Here is a 15,519-nt window from a genome sequence, read left to right as displayed (position 1 = left end):
GAGAGGAGGAGAGAGGCATCATAACAACAATAACAATAATAATAGCAATAATAAAAATAATCATCGTGGTAATAATAGTAATTATAAAAATAATAATCATAATTCTAACCTGAAAACAATTGCACACATTTTTGATTCTCTGATTGTAATTCTAAATTACAATACAACCAATTTTAACAAGTAGGTTTTACTATACAGCAACATGCAGTAAATATTATTATTATTTATTTCTTAGCAGACGCCCTTATCCAGGGTGACTTACAATTGTTACAAGATTTCACATTATACAGATATCACAGTATTTTTTTACATACAATTACCCATTTATACAGTTGGGTTTTTTTTTTTTTTTTTTTGTTTTTTTTTACTGGAGCAATCTAGGTAAAGTACCTTGCTCAAGGGTACAACAGCAGTGTCCCCCACTGGGGATTGAACCCACAACCCTCCGGTCAAGAGTCCAGAGCCCTGACCACTACTCCACACTGCTGCCCACATAGCACCTACCTGTATTTTTACCACACTCTACCACAAACCTACTGTACACTGTGAATGCAAAAATGTAAACTGACTTTAAAAAGTGTTAGATTGATATACTGTAGCTCCATTCATGGTCATTCCAATTCCAGTTGCGTGCAATATAACTGTGGGCATCGTGTGATTGCAGAGAACACCTAGGGCCAAAAAACAGAGTCATGTTATTTATCTGTGTTATACTTACTGTAGTGCTTCAAGCATCAGATCAGAGCAAGCACAACAATGTCATAGGTCAGACCTTAACAGAAAGCATGACAAGTTTAGTTGACACTCCTGCTTATTAATGGGGCCTCTCAAGAATTATTTCAAGTAAAACCCAAATTTGCAAGGGGAGTGAGTTTGTTAAAGGTTTTCAAATATTTAGAATTAGGTTATCTTAAATATCCTGTGAAACGCTATCAACTTAAAAAAAGGCGATCCTGTTTTGCTTTGAGTATTTTGTAACCTCCAACTGCTGCAAGTAGTATTATGAGGATGCCTAGTTGAGCGCACAAATGGATAAACTATGACAAATTGTTGTAAACAGTCTCAATTAAAGAGTATATACTTATAACCCCCATCTAGTTTACTGAAGCAGTGTTTAACAGACTGGGTTTTACAACTAGATATTTTAAGAAGCCAATGTTATTTGATTTGAGAGAACAGATTATTTTGTGTTTAATTGGTAGCAGGTCATGGTGTGTGTTTAATAATAAGTTTAATAAACAAGTGGAGGCTAAGCGTAATGAAACTATCCATTTCTCTGTGTCCCAAAATCTCCACTGGGAGATAAACGCCATTAACTTTTGATTGCTTTTCAGTGTTAATATTAGTAGAAGAACTGTAAGATGAAATGTGTTTAGCTCCTTGTGTTATACGGCTGTCATTGGTCCCCTCTGAGTATTTTTTCCCAGGCAGTCTTTAACCATCTGGGTATTTGTCAGCAAGCCAGCCTGACTTATCACAGCCAACCCATTGACTCTGTTGAGAAGAAATCTGCAGTGTCCCGCAATCACGCCACAATTCTAAAATCAATTCTGTTTAGTACAGGCATCCATAGTTTAGCAAACCTGGTTTTATTCTTTCCAGAAGCCAAACAGTAAATTACACGCATTCTACTACTGCGTCAGTCCAATGTTAAGAATGTCCAAGCTCTTTTTTATTTAAAAATGTAAGTGGCACATTCTTATATATAGACATACGCTTCCAAATAACGTGCTAAATCGCATCTTTCTAGATAGATACATACTGAAGTGTAGAACACCTTTCAGCTGGACCACCGGTTTTTATTTTATGCTGATATTATTTTACAGGAAATACAACAGCACACTGGGATCACTAGGTAACAACTGTAGAACATTTTGACAGTGCCGATACAGAATACTTTGTTTCTCCATCTGACAGCGGTTATAACAAAGGTATTACAAGGCATTGGAGTGACCAGTATTGTAAATGTCCTCTGCAACAAGAGAGCTAGCATTGGGAACAGCACACAGAAGTAGGAGTTATTTAATCTCCTCAAAGACAACACCAGCACACACCAGTTGCAATATAATTAACGTCCAATTAACACAGATGACAACTGAAAACCTTATAGATGGCTCTTTAACAGTATAAAAAAGGGGGATTATGTTAGTACTACAACCGACTTTATATAGCACCTTGCCTGAAGCACAAACCACTAAGCCATGCTGCTGTTGCTTTTTTATGATTTGTTTTTAAGTTTGCAAAACCCTCACTGAGTGTTCAGAAGAATTCCTAGAAAGAAATGACTAGCAAGATTAAGAATGGGGTATTTCTTTTCCCCTCCACACATTAAGTGGAGCACACACTGCCAACCTGTTGCAGAGTAGCAATGTAGAGGACGGGATCACACTCCTGTGGGCTGTGTTATTGTGTTCTGGTGAATACCGGCATCTCTGCATCACTGAGTCTGTGTGCATCTGTGTGTTCTCGCTTGCTGCTTCCAAAGCCACAAAGGAGAGCACTTTGCTACACAGTGATTTCCAGATAAGCGTGCTGCGAGGGAGCGCAAGAGAGTCCCAGAGCACAGATTGAGCCGGGCCTAAGAGACAGGGACGCTAATGTGCTTGAAGCCGGCAGAAGAAAACTGAGGGAGGCTGGCTTGTTTAGATCTGTTGCCGGAATAAAGGATGGGTTTACATTTTCTTTCTTCGTTTGCCAGTGGGAACTGTGTGGGAGCCGAGGATCCTAACCAAAAATGACACTTTTCATGATAAATGATATAGAACATGTGCTCCATTCAGCCCCAGAGGATCAGAGATTCCACACGTTCTACTCCAGGGAAGCAACAACAGAAAGTTCTAATTATGTAGCCGTTTAACCCATCTATCTGCCGAGACGAAAGCAACAATGCTCAACTGCGGAGCGACGCAGCTCAGGGACAGCAGAACTGGAGTAGGGCAATTACCTTACGGGTTAGTATGGGAACCGGGGAGGCAAGTTGAAAGCTAGCTGAAGTGTTAATGCTTCATTTTAGGAGCCACACTCTGCCCTTGTAAATCTAGCAATTACATCTATAATCAGTAAACCAGGTCACCGATGAATAATTACTATGTAAATAGTCTTTAAACACAGTTTTCATTATTTAATTCTGTTAATTTTGTACTTGAATTTTAATCACAAACACTAAACACAGCTGGCTCCAGGCTTGAGCATGCTAATTTACTTAAAAGGTATAGGCTCCACACAGAGATATATTAATTACTGCAGAGGCCTGGGCCTGGCAGTGGTAGAAATTATTATTATTATTATTATTATTATTATTATTATTATTATTATTTGTTTATTTAGCAGACGCCTTTATCCAAGGCAACCTACAGAGACTACGGTGTGTGAACTATGCATCAGCTGCAGAGTCACTTACAACAATGTCTCACTCGAAACACAGAGCACAAGGAGGTTAAGTGACTTGCTCAGGGTCATACAGCGAGTCAGTGGCTGATCCAGGATTTGAACCGGGGACCTCCTGGTTACAAGCCCTTTTCTTTAACCACTGGACCAGAATGTAGGATTCTGGTCTGGGGGGGGGGGGGGGGGTAGGTAAAGTATGGTTATCTGTTCTAGTTGTGTGGGACTGTACAAGTATCCACTGGATCATGCTAAGATTAAACTCTCATCCTTCCTGCCCCCCGACCCCTGACCCCAAACAGTAACTTAATAATGGCATTTGAAAACCATGGTTCTTATCTTATTTCAGCTAACCCACAGCTCTCTTTGTTTTCTAACTGAACTCAGTACAGTAAATCTGACCAGAAACAGCAGAATCTCAACAGTGCAGCTGTGAAGCAAATTGAAGTATCGTAATCTAGTGACCTGACCAGCGCTGGAGCAAGGGGGTTCAAGTTAGGACACACACACAAACAAACAAAACGCGCGTCAGCCTTCATTTTACTTGTGTCCTGTCTGGGTGTCTTTAGTTCTGCACGGCTACAGTGGTTTCAAGAGAGAAATGCAGTGCATTTTAACTGGATTGCCAGTGGGACACTAAGTATTGATTTAGCAGAGAAGCCTAGGGTCATCTAAGAAAGGGTTCTGTCTGTTGTGGCTATGCAGGTTTTGCTACCATGTTCCACTCCTCATGTACAAACTACCCTTAGCATAAACATGCTACATATATTAGTGGTGGCGTGTGTGTGTGTGTGTGTGGGCAAGCTTTAAAGTCCACCAAAAATGTTCTGTAACAGGATCTGCGGTGAATATGCTCATTAGATTCTACTCCCAGCTTCTAACCTGTGAAGCTGCTCACATTTTAACTGGAATCCATTTTTTTTATTATTATTATTACACACATTCATTTTTCACTTCAGTATTGTATTAGCACTTGCTAGCCTAGTCATTTATTTTCTTTGCTAGTTATATGTTTGTATATTGATTTTAATGTGGTTATTGTATGGCAGTCCCACTGTGCTTGTGCATCCTTGATAGATAATTGAAGTGAAATCTTCTACAGGTTATTGTGCTAATCATATGAAGTATCATCGCTGTGGATCATCTTTATGTATTGGACATCTCCAAATAGCCTTTTTCCATACACCTTATTAAAACCATGTTTCATACATGATGCTACAGACAATTGCTGTGCACTTGATTTTTTTGAGGTGTTGATGGGACATATGTCTGGTGAAAATATATGTCAAACAAACCATAAGGTAAAAGTGAATGCCTCCAGGAGCAAAGATGGAACAAAGTCTTATTATCTATGATATGGCTAGAAACAGCACTGCACTTCATGCGATTAAGGGTTAGAATAAGGCTTTCTGCGGTCCCCGAATGGCTCTCCTGGCAAAAGCATTTCATGCAGGGCGAGTCATACAACCAGAGATCGCAAGTTCAAATCCTGAGGCTGGGGACTCTGTGGGGGCACCACATTGGCTTTGGTGCTCCCGGAGTTGGGGAGGTGGGATCCGGCTTAGACTGTTTCTCCTCACCGCTCTGCAGCGACCCCTACAGGCCAGGCGCTGAGTGAGATTGGGGGCAGAGATTTGTTGGGCTGGTCTTGTCTTTGTCCTCCAGAGACCTGTAGCCTGCAGCTATCCAATTAGAGATGCAGATTGGCTCATGGGATCGGAGGACGCCCACTGAGGCTCTGGTCGCTGAGCTGTGTGGGAAATCACCACGTTGAAGGACAAAAATAATAATAACTGGGCATTCCAAATGGGAGATAATCAGGGGTAAAGGAGAGTCTAAATTAAAAAAAAAAAATAATAATCCATGTGGAATTCACATGAACTGAGTCTATATTAAGAAAGTGCTCCACTTGCTATTTTCTAACAGGCCATTCACTATTGTGACTGTCACACCCATTATGAGAAATATATTACGGTACTATGTTTATATTGCCACCACTTACTTTAAAGTGTTATCAGTATTCATTTAGTGTCAGGTTCACTAGGAGCTTATGAATAACGTCTTCCCCCCCCAAGCAGACAGATGATGTGGCGCAGACGGAGGGCTCACAGCAGCTACAGTCCACAGACCCTTTAGAGAAGCAGCAACCCAAACGGTTACATGTCTCCAACATCCCCTTCCGCTTCAGAGACCCTGACTTACGGCAAATGTTTGGGGTGAGTTTTCAGTCATTTCCTTTAATAGTTTGCAGATCCTACTGTTGAACTATAGCAGGAGGATGGGTGCCTTACCTTTGTCAGAATTGTAAACTATGTTATTAGGAGAACCACACTGTAGGTTTGAAATCTTCCAAGTAATTGCATATGGGATGGTGTGTGTATAATCCTTTGAATATTTTCAGTTTTCCCACTGCATCTTGAGATGACGTTCCAGATGGATCCAGTGTTAGCTCAACACAGAACGGGTTGTTACCATATGGTAATAATATAGCTTCAATGAAGAAGAATTGTTTATTTGTTTATTGGCCTACCAAATATTTCTCTTTACAAGAATGATTTGGCCTGTATGGTACAGCAGTAAATAGTACAAAATGTTACGACATTAGTAGTATTGAACGGTGAGTTTTTTTTTTTGTAAAAATAAATCCGTACCACAAACCCTTTGTTCTTCCCAAATCCAAAGATACCTTCTCCGTTTTCTTTTTCTTTAAATTTTCCAAAGTCTTGATGTCTTGAGCGCTACAAGATCCCACCGGCAGAACAATCTAATAAATAGTGCTTTTCACAGCAATTAAAAGAAGGTTTCTCCTAATTAGGTGTTCTTGTGATGACGGGCTCATGGAGAACTCCCTTTGGAAGCCAGTAAGGTGGCTGGAATTCTATTTCTTCTGGTCGCTGGGAATTCATTAAAGTTCCAAGTGCCACATAGTAATTAGCCACCAAGTCACAAAAATCTTAGGGAGATAGATAGATGGCTAATGCACCATAGCAATCTGTGCATACATTATGTAAGGGAACTTTTTCCAGGGGAATTGATAACTGAAGTTTGGCTTTGATGGATGTGTTCCTAACAAGTTGTGTTTGTGAGCATGGTTAGGACAACATTACTCTGGTTTTACTATGGAAGCCTTTTATGCAGTCAAACATGCAATACTAGCCGACTGAGACTTGCATCATTTCTATCAAATATTGCAGGTAAAATGTAATTTGAACCATATTTTCAAAAGAAAAAAAACAGTTTGCATTTTTGCTTCCAAACTACATATAAACAACTGTTATTGTTGAATTAGAAATGAATTTCTGTAACTTTGCACTGGATAAATAAATCTCCCCGTTTAGTCCTTGAACATTCTTTGTGTCAAAAATCCTTGTAATTACTGGTAAATGTGCCACTGGCTCAATGCACCACCACAGCTCTGCATGAACAGAGGCACAAAGCAAACACAAGTAATATCTGGACGTGGTGGCCCTCAATCGTGCATTGAGACACCGGCATGAAGCAATTCACCGCTTACCGTGCTGAAAGTGAATTACTCCTTTATGGGAATTTCTCCTGCTGTTTCTTTTATTGTTAAAAAAAAAAACCTGATTATCATATATTCACTCCAGAAAAGATATGCAACATTACATTTCTAACCTTTGTTTTATCATATCTGGTGATTTTAATGTACACAAATATTTAAAGACAATTGTCTATAGGTCATTATGTATTCATATACACTATTAGTAATTTAATTGTCGCACTTCAAACATACATAAACCCTAGATCTCTCAAATAACATCAGTCATTTAAAGACCCCGAGGTGGTGTTTTTACAGGGGTTGACTGTAAATCAAAGTCCAAGGTACACTTGTATGCTATGCCTATGTTGTGTGTGTGGTTGTGATGGGGACTGAGTGCGCCCCCAAAATCACAGGCGTTTCAAATTAATCATATCCATGAATTGCAGCCTGGCTAGTTCAGAGATCTATATTTCTAGTCAGTTCACAGGGAGTTGATGCCCCAAATGAATTGGCACACCCCACTTTTCCCTCCTGATATGGACTGAAAGGACAGAAGTCTTTCCCTAACCTTAATAGTGCTTGAGCCAGGCAATCAATTCCATCGAGCGTTGTGCGCCTTGAAGGCCCATTTCTTCCCTGTTGTGCTGAAATGAAGCCGACGCAGGCTGTTTGACAGAGTAATTAGTTTTAATGAAATAATACGGCCATTCTAGACAGCAATTAAAACCTGCTTTCATTCCAGTCATTAGAGGAACTTAAGGTTTGCTTTCATTCCACTGTTTTCTAATGATCTGAAGGCAAACCCGTTAAATTGAATACTTAAGCTCGTTAACCCCTTGAGACTGCCAGAGTCCCTTGGGGGGGAAAAAAAAAATTGTATGACTTGTTACTTTACATTTTTTTTCTTTTTTACATTTTGTCAGTTTTCTATTTTATCAGGCCTGTTGTCTTAAGGTCATAGCCTTCCATAAAGACACAGTACCTACCTTTTGTTAGATGCTCTTGTAATTGCAGATGCTGCACTATGAAGTATATTTTCACTATTTTGGCACAGTTAATTAAATGCTAATATATGTGCATGTAATAAATCTTTATATGTTGTGCTTTTCAGCTCGTCTTTACTGGCATAGTTTCATGGTTTGAGAGCAAGGCAATGACACTAATCTAATATTATTTTGCAAAGTGCATATATTATTATTATTATTATTTGTTTATTTAGCAGACGCCTTTATCCAAGGCGACTTACAGAGGCTAGGGTGTGTGAACTATGCATCAGCTGCAGAGTAACTTACAACAACGTCTCACCCGAAAGACGGAGCAAAAGGAGGTTAAGTGACTTGCTCAGGGTCACACAATGAGTCAGTGGCTGAGGTGGGATTTGAACCGGGGACCTCCTGGTTACAAGCCCTTTTCTTTAACCACTGGACCACACAGCCTCCTTATATATTAGGAAATGCTTTCACAATATGACTACCACAGCATAAATTTCAAAGTATCAAAGTCTATATGTCATCTTCAGGTACACTTCACTTCTTGTTGTATCTAGTTTGCAAATGTTGCATGTGTATTTATGAATTGAAATAACACGATGAAACCAAGGTCTTGTTTACTGCATACAAGGTCCTGAATTACTACACAGCTTTAAAGAAGCATGGTTGAGGCGTGTGATAATACAGAACTGGCCAGCACTGACTGTGGAGGATCTGATGCACAACACCGTCCCCTTTCTTTGACAGGTGGAGGTGCTGCTGCACATCCTTAACTGCTGGTTCACTATAGTATATACAACTGTTATGTATTTCTAAATTATAGGGCTGTGCAGTATTTGAATTTTTCTATATACAAGGGAAATTATTAATTATTTTTTAATAAGTAAAAGAGATGAAAAGTGAAATTTAAAATCAAAGGTAAACAATAGCACACTAAAGGGAAGGGATTTTAGATTGTGCTTTTCAAGAACATTTAGAGAATGAACCATCAGGCTTTTTACATGGACGTGACTGAATAGCAAAGAAGGTTGGCATTTTTGTAGTCCAAAGGACATTAAAATCTCCTCATGTTCCTCAGTCAAAGTAGGAATTGAAATTCACCATGCCAGCATGTGTCTACTGTGTATAAATATGATTTACAATGAAAATGACAACATCTGTTTAAATGCATACAGGGACTGAAGAGGTTATACCTTTTCCTGCAGCTCATTGCTGCATTACAGTGAGCTGATAGATATGAGTTTAACAGCTTGTAATCTCCTGAGGAGCCAAGGTGTGTAGCAATCTTAAAGAAAACAGGCTGCTCTATATAAGGTAGCATTGTAATCAGGCTTTAGAGTCTGTTACAAAGTACAAACTTTAATGCATTCTAATTATTTTCTTTCTGTCTGTCTCTTTCTCTTTGCAGCAATTTGGGAAAATTTTAGATGTCGAAATAATTTTTAATGAGCGGGGCTCCAAGGTAAGTGAGCTGGAACAACAGCAATTATCTTTTGTCTGTTATTTATTTATTTATTTATTTTCCTGAAATAAGTTTTCTTTTTATTTGTTTCATAATTGCTCCTTCCCTTGGGGAACAGGCCTCTAGATACTTATAACACCCGCTCTGTAGAGAAAACCCTGGTCTTACATTGACTCCTGTTCTAACTGTAGCACCTTGACTTCTGGTCAGATCATGGATGGTCCATTGAAACACTTGCTATGGTACCAACCTGAACCTGCTCAGCTACTTGTCCAGTAGACAGAAGATTAAGTACCGGAGAAACTGTTTTCTACATGAGAACAAGCTTTTATTGTTTGTGCCCAACAAGCTATTACCCAGGATGCTCTTTCCGCGCCCTGCTTGCTTTATAATGAACCTAGCAGACCATTAATAAACTATCTATTTTGTAAGCTTTTGCCATTTGCATTCAATATGTTTGTCTCCTTTGAAAAATTGTGGCTCCCCTCTCCCATCGTGTAAGCTAATTATTTGTGCATGATAAAAAATATAAAGAGGGCGAACGCAGTACCACAAAATGTCAGAAGGATTAATTTTGCTCTCAATCCAGTTTTACGTTTATTTTTTATTCCCCCCCCCCCCCCCCCAGCTTCAGTGTTATTTATGCTAGACGAAAGGCTTGAGATCCTGTCTATGAATACTGGATCACACAGCTCTGTACCTCTCACATGCATTATCTCTGAAACCAATTAATATCCTATGCATGCACAGTAAATAGAAACCAAGAGACTGGGACTTGTTGTACATACTTGTATGCGAAGCATATCTAATGGCTTGTTGTGGGATATCAGGTTTACTCCACTAGTCCTCATAACTCACCGGTGACAATATTATGAAGTGAAATGAAATCGCCTTTCCTCATGAGTGGGACTCACCTTAAATAACCGCTATAGGATATAGCGTTTCTGGCACATGCATGTGGCTGAATGTTCTACATTCTTTTGAAAATCCCATTTTAATTACAACTGAACAAAGGTAGAGAGCATGTTTAGCCGACATTTAGGGCGATACATTTTCCTTTATTTTAAATTGTAAATGAAATGGCATGAACCGCTTTGTAAAACACGGAAGATATTTATTATATAAGGTCATTTGTATCGCTGTTCCTTGAATTTCACATATAAAAGTTTAAAACTCTAGTCATTTACAATGTATTGGTAAGTTACTGCTGCCTTTGTCTCTCTTCTGATCTTGTATTTAACCTCTCGTTCTTCTCAGCAGTTGGCTTTGGTGTGCTAGATCTGTCGCTTTACATTCTAGACTAATCTATATTACTGACCATGTGCTTGTTCTTCCTTCTCTTCCTCTTGCTCTGGCTCTCTGTGGCGCACAGGGCTTTGGCTTTGTAACTTTCGAAACAAGCGCAGACGCAGACCGCGCGCGGGAGAAACTAAACGGTACAATCGTAGAGGGACGGAAAATAGAGGTGCCTTCCTTTTCCACTACTTTTCTTAATCATTGCATCTGCTTGTCTTGTCTCTTTTCACCCTTCACCTCTGTTTTTCCCCAGCTTTGCCAAATGAGTTTGAATGAGTGGCGTCTCACTATTGTTTTTATTTTTTAACCGTTCTATATTAATATTACATTTAGGAATATACTCCATATAAAAAAAAAATCTGGGCAGAAATACACATTTTTATTGACAATTTACTGGCTTTTATTTATAAGGGCTATATTAATATAAGGGCAGCAGTGTGGAGTAGTGGTTAGGGCTTTGGATTCTTGACTGGAGGGTTGTGGGTTCAATCCCAGGTGGAGGGCACTGCTGCTGTACCCTTGAGCAAGGTACTTTACCTAGATTGCTCCAATAAAAACCCAACTGTATAAATGGGTAATTGTATGTAAAAAATAATGTGATATCTTGTAACAATTGTAAGTTGCCCTGGATAAGGGTGTCTGCTAAGAAATAAATAAATAAATAAATAAATAAATAAATAAATAAATTACAAATATTATTTGATAATGTTGATCATTGGACCACAGGCTAGTTCTTTCCTATCATTTCGGTACTTTTTTTTTTTACTCAGCAAGTCATTTCACAAAATATCCTGTTTATAAAATACAAGAATGATTCATTTACAGGGTATAACCAGTCTTTCCCTTGCTAATGACCATCAGGGGACCACTGCAAGTAAAACATACGAGCAATGTACAAGTGAGAATGAAACAATAACAGAGAAAACAAATCAATGTTAAAAATGATAAATACATAGATAAAATCTTAACAGAGCAAGAAGATATTGTATATCATACTTAGTTGGTTGACTGTGAAATATTTAGCTGGAGTGGATTATTATTGGGTCAGTATTTAATGCTCACAAGTGTCTGATTTTAAATAAACACTATATTTATTGTATACTGTATTACATTAGAGAGTCAGAGTCCTTCTACAGTAAAGGACTAACATTTTTCAAAGTCATCTGTTTATCTGGTCTTGTTATACACTTCCATGTCAATGTCAAACATCATCAAAGCTGCTGATGTATGTTAATGTATGGGAGAATTGTGTGTTTTTTGTTATTACTACAGGTAAATAATGCAACAGCAAGAGTGATGACGAACAAAAAGGTGGCAAACCCCTACACAAATGGTAAGACATGTTTCGGCTGCAATAACATTTAATTACCCTTCTCTTTAATACACGTCGCTGTCTGAAATCCCTGAAAAGCCAAGGAAGAAATATTTGACACACAGTGTAACCCTTCAAGTCCCTTTGTTCATTGAAGGATTGATAACCTAATCTAATTCCTTTATTTGCATTGCCAACATTGTCTCTGGTCCCCTAATCTGAATATTGTAGCTTTTTATTATTATTCTTTACTTTATTTGGGGATATGCATATATCTTTGTAGCTTTATAAAACATGAACTTACTTACCTGGCAGGGCCATAGGAATTCAACTGAATGGAAGTGATGCGATAGCAGGAAGAAGGAAGTGTAGACTTTCTTTTGCTACAGTGTGATACAGGGGCATCCCTTCACCATGCATAGTCTTTGCTCTTTTCAAATCTTATAGTATTAGTTGACTAGTACTTCTTTGTGCAGTCTTTGTATTAGTTTTAAACCTGTATATTTATATGTAATGATTCTGTAGCAATTGCCAGCGAGGATACAGATTTTGCTGAGGATTTCTCCAGGCTGCTCGGAGACAACAAGGAACATACATTCATGACGTTGCCCCATTCAAGTCAAGGTAATACCTTGGATCAGCACCTTTTCTGACTAAGGAAAAGTGAACATGCTGATGTTTATAATATAGATAGAATACAGTAGAAATCTGTTCTGCCAATTGCTACAGAATTGTGACAAGCAGCATATCTGCCAAATGTAGCTATTTTAAAATTAAACTACAATGCACAAGCCACACAAATGTAGTGCATACTTATTAAATGTGGGAGCTATTCTATTGTAGAGATCTTTTACCTTGGGTAGCTGTAACACAATATTCAAATGATTCTTTGCTATAACAAGGCTGCACTGTACTTTAGGAGCCAGTAGTGGGAGCTGTCCTTGGTGCTGAATCATATAGCTACAGTAGAGTAGATCCCATGGTGATTATGTGGCAGTGAGGTGCTGTACTGTCCATGTTGTTCTTAGTATGAGGGATTACTGGACCAGAATGACTGGGCTCCACCTAATTTCAACCCAATGTTAAACAATCATGTTTATGATTAGTAGTGGTAGTATATGTGGATTCCTTTCTGAAATTGAGTAACTCATGTTTTATATTTTTTATAAAGTATAATAGTATTTTTAAAAGTATATATATATATATATATATATATATATATATATATATATATATATATATATATATATATATATATATATATATATATATATATAACCAAATTTTGGCAACCCTCAATGAAAAAATAAATCAATAATAATAATTTGCAAGCCGTCCAAATTGCTGAACACAACGGGCAACCAGGTTGCAGAGATGACTAGAAATGCAGAGTAGCAGGGGAGCAGTAACAGACTATGGAGCTAGAAACACAAAAGCTAATTAAAAGCATTTTTAAACAAATGACGTTACGAGTGATCCAATTAACATTTTTTCTTGGATAATGTTATTTGTTTGCACAGTGGTGGGGTGGGAGGGTAAGAGGCTGCTGGCTCATGCTGAACGAGTTTCAGACTGGACAGGAAATGATTTTAGAAGTGTAGTTGTGTATATCGGGGACTAAATGGAAAAGCCACAACTCATTCTACACAAGGCCATCACAGGGGGCAGCGCTCGGAGTGATTTTCACTTACTGTGATCGGCACACAGAAGGGAGAAACGAAGCAGGGAATTAAAGTAATGGACATGCTGCTCCCCACCCACCCTCCCGCCCAGAGAACCAGAGTTTAGCTCAGGAGAAACTGGAGATTTACAAACCACATTCACTGTCACACAACTAATGACACCAGTTACAACAGCTTTCCTTTTCTTATCGGTTGGTTTGTTCTTTTTTGTTTTCTTTTTTCCTTTTCTTTTATTCAGCTAGTTTTAAAACAAAATACATCACTATTTTATAGGAAAGCTAGTGAATATAATATAACGGACTTGCTCCTCTGTCTCTCCTCTCCTGCAGGTTGGAAGTTGAACCCAGTGATGGGAGCTGTTTACGGCCCTGAGTTTTATGCAGGTAAAATGGTGCTGCCCACTTCAGAATTGTGCCTTTGGGTCAGATATAATGGGGGTCCTGAATAATTAGAAACTTCCGTAAAAAATTACATACTGCAACAGTGTTGTGTCTGGAGGGCCCTTACCTGGGCTTCAGCTGCACATAGCTGTAAGACTACAAAGATGCAGTTTTTTCTAAGCTTCTGGTAACTTTTAGGATAAAGGAGAAAATAACAAAATACATTTTGCAATAAATGAAACACTGGCCCAATTTCTAAACTAGAATTAATAATAATTGGGTGCATGGTTATCAAAGGTCATCAACTTTGGAGAAAACCCAGAACCCAGAAGTAGGTACAGATCAAGGAATCACTTTCTCGAACTGGGCCATTACCTTAATAAACTCTCATTAACCAGATTTTGTTTAGATAAATACATACAAGTAAATCAAAAATACTGCTATTACCTCACAGAGTTTCAGTACTAAAGAATAGTACAGTGTGAAACCAGGCAAAAAATGTACCAAACAAAAGCTGTGTCAATGTGTGTGGAAAGTAAGAACACATTTTAATACATCACTCTCTTTGCTGGACAAGCTGACTTTTAGTTTAATATTCTCCACAGGTGTTTTTATTTTCACCTGCAATTTTATTACCATACCTTATACCAACCCCATGCATCTTAATGAGAGGGAAATGGTATTATTTCATTTGGAAGAAGTGCTTGGCACATCTCACTACTTTAACGGCATTCCTTTTGCTCATTAGACTAAAATCTGTTCGTTCCGGGACAGCTTTACTGCAAGCCTCTAAATAACCGGCTGTGACAGAAAGCAGTCATTTATCATTTTTATGTCTACAACCACCCCCCTCCCCCATATACACGACACACACTTTGCAACAGCGTCACATCAAATCACCTTAATGCAGTCCACCACTTCAGTTCCCTACTTTGCGAGCTGTGGGTGTATGATTTATTGGGCACTAATCTTTCAAGTCATCTTAACATGCTGCTAAAGTTTGTCAAGCCTAAACGGCCCCATAGGTTTCTCAGTCCACCAGATAGCAAGCTACAAAAGTATTTCATCATCATCATCATCATCATCATCATCATCATCATCATCATCATCATCATCATCATCATCATAATAAATATATATATATATATATATATATATATATATATATATATATATATATATATATATATATATATATATATATATATTTATATTATTATTTTATATATATATATATATATATATATATATATTTTATACACACACACACAAATACATACACACACATACTGAGAATAAAAATTCAAGCTTCCAGCCCCCCATTCCTCGGCAAGTTGTCGGCGGATTTATTCTGGAATAATTATGGCTAGATTTAATATACTTTGGGATGTAAAGGCGATTAATCACTGTTTATCAGTCCTCGTTTCTTTGCGGGAGATCAGCGAAATTTGGCCCCATAAATCGTGTCGTGGTGACAGCACACTTTGTCTCCATTCATCCTGGTGCTACAGG

At 38.3% G+C, this 15,519-nt stretch overlaps 1 protein-coding gene and 1 long non-coding RNA gene across 12 annotated transcripts in view; one reads left to right on the top strand and one right to left on the bottom strand.

The window, feature by feature from the left end:
* LOC117423437 (RNA binding protein fox-1 homolog 3) overlaps positions 1-15,519 on the top strand; it is a 374,971-nt gene that overhangs the window by 341,074 nt on the left and 18,378 nt on the right. For 4 of the 11 annotated variants that reach the window (XM_034039226.3, XM_034039231.2, XM_058989872.1 and 1 more), the window contains 6 exons: positions 5,460-5,600; positions 9,284-9,337; positions 10,710-10,802; positions 11,906-11,966; positions 12,471-12,569; positions 13,957-14,010. In XM_034039226.3, coding sequence (XP_033895117.2) covers positions 5,460-5,600; positions 9,284-9,337; positions 10,710-10,802; positions 11,906-11,966; positions 12,471-12,569; positions 13,957-14,010 — 502 coding nt within the window. The remainder of the gene's footprint in view (positions 1-5,459; positions 5,601-9,283; positions 9,338-10,709; positions 10,803-11,905; positions 11,967-12,470; positions 12,570-13,956; positions 14,011-15,519) is intronic. The other 7 variants (XM_034039233.2, XM_034039234.2, XM_058989873.1 and 4 more) reach the window with 5 other exon arrangements.
* Positions 362-15,519, bottom strand: part of LOC131697925 (uncharacterized) — a 38,403-nt gene continuing 23,245 nt past the window's right edge. The window contains exon 3 of the long non-coding RNA XR_009307551.1: positions 362-671. This is a non-coding gene — a long non-coding RNA (uncharacterized LOC131697925). The remainder of the gene's footprint in view (positions 672-15,519) is intronic.

Source organism: Acipenser ruthenus, chromosome 17, assembly GCF_902713425.1.
Source record: "Acipenser ruthenus chromosome 17, fAciRut3.2 maternal haplotype, whole genome shotgun sequence".
Classification (NCBI taxonomy): domain Eukaryota; kingdom Metazoa; phylum Chordata; class Actinopteri; order Acipenseriformes; family Acipenseridae; genus Acipenser; species Acipenser ruthenus.
Note: the sequence above shows the minus strand (reverse complement) of the source record. Positions and strands in the feature narration are given on the sequence as shown.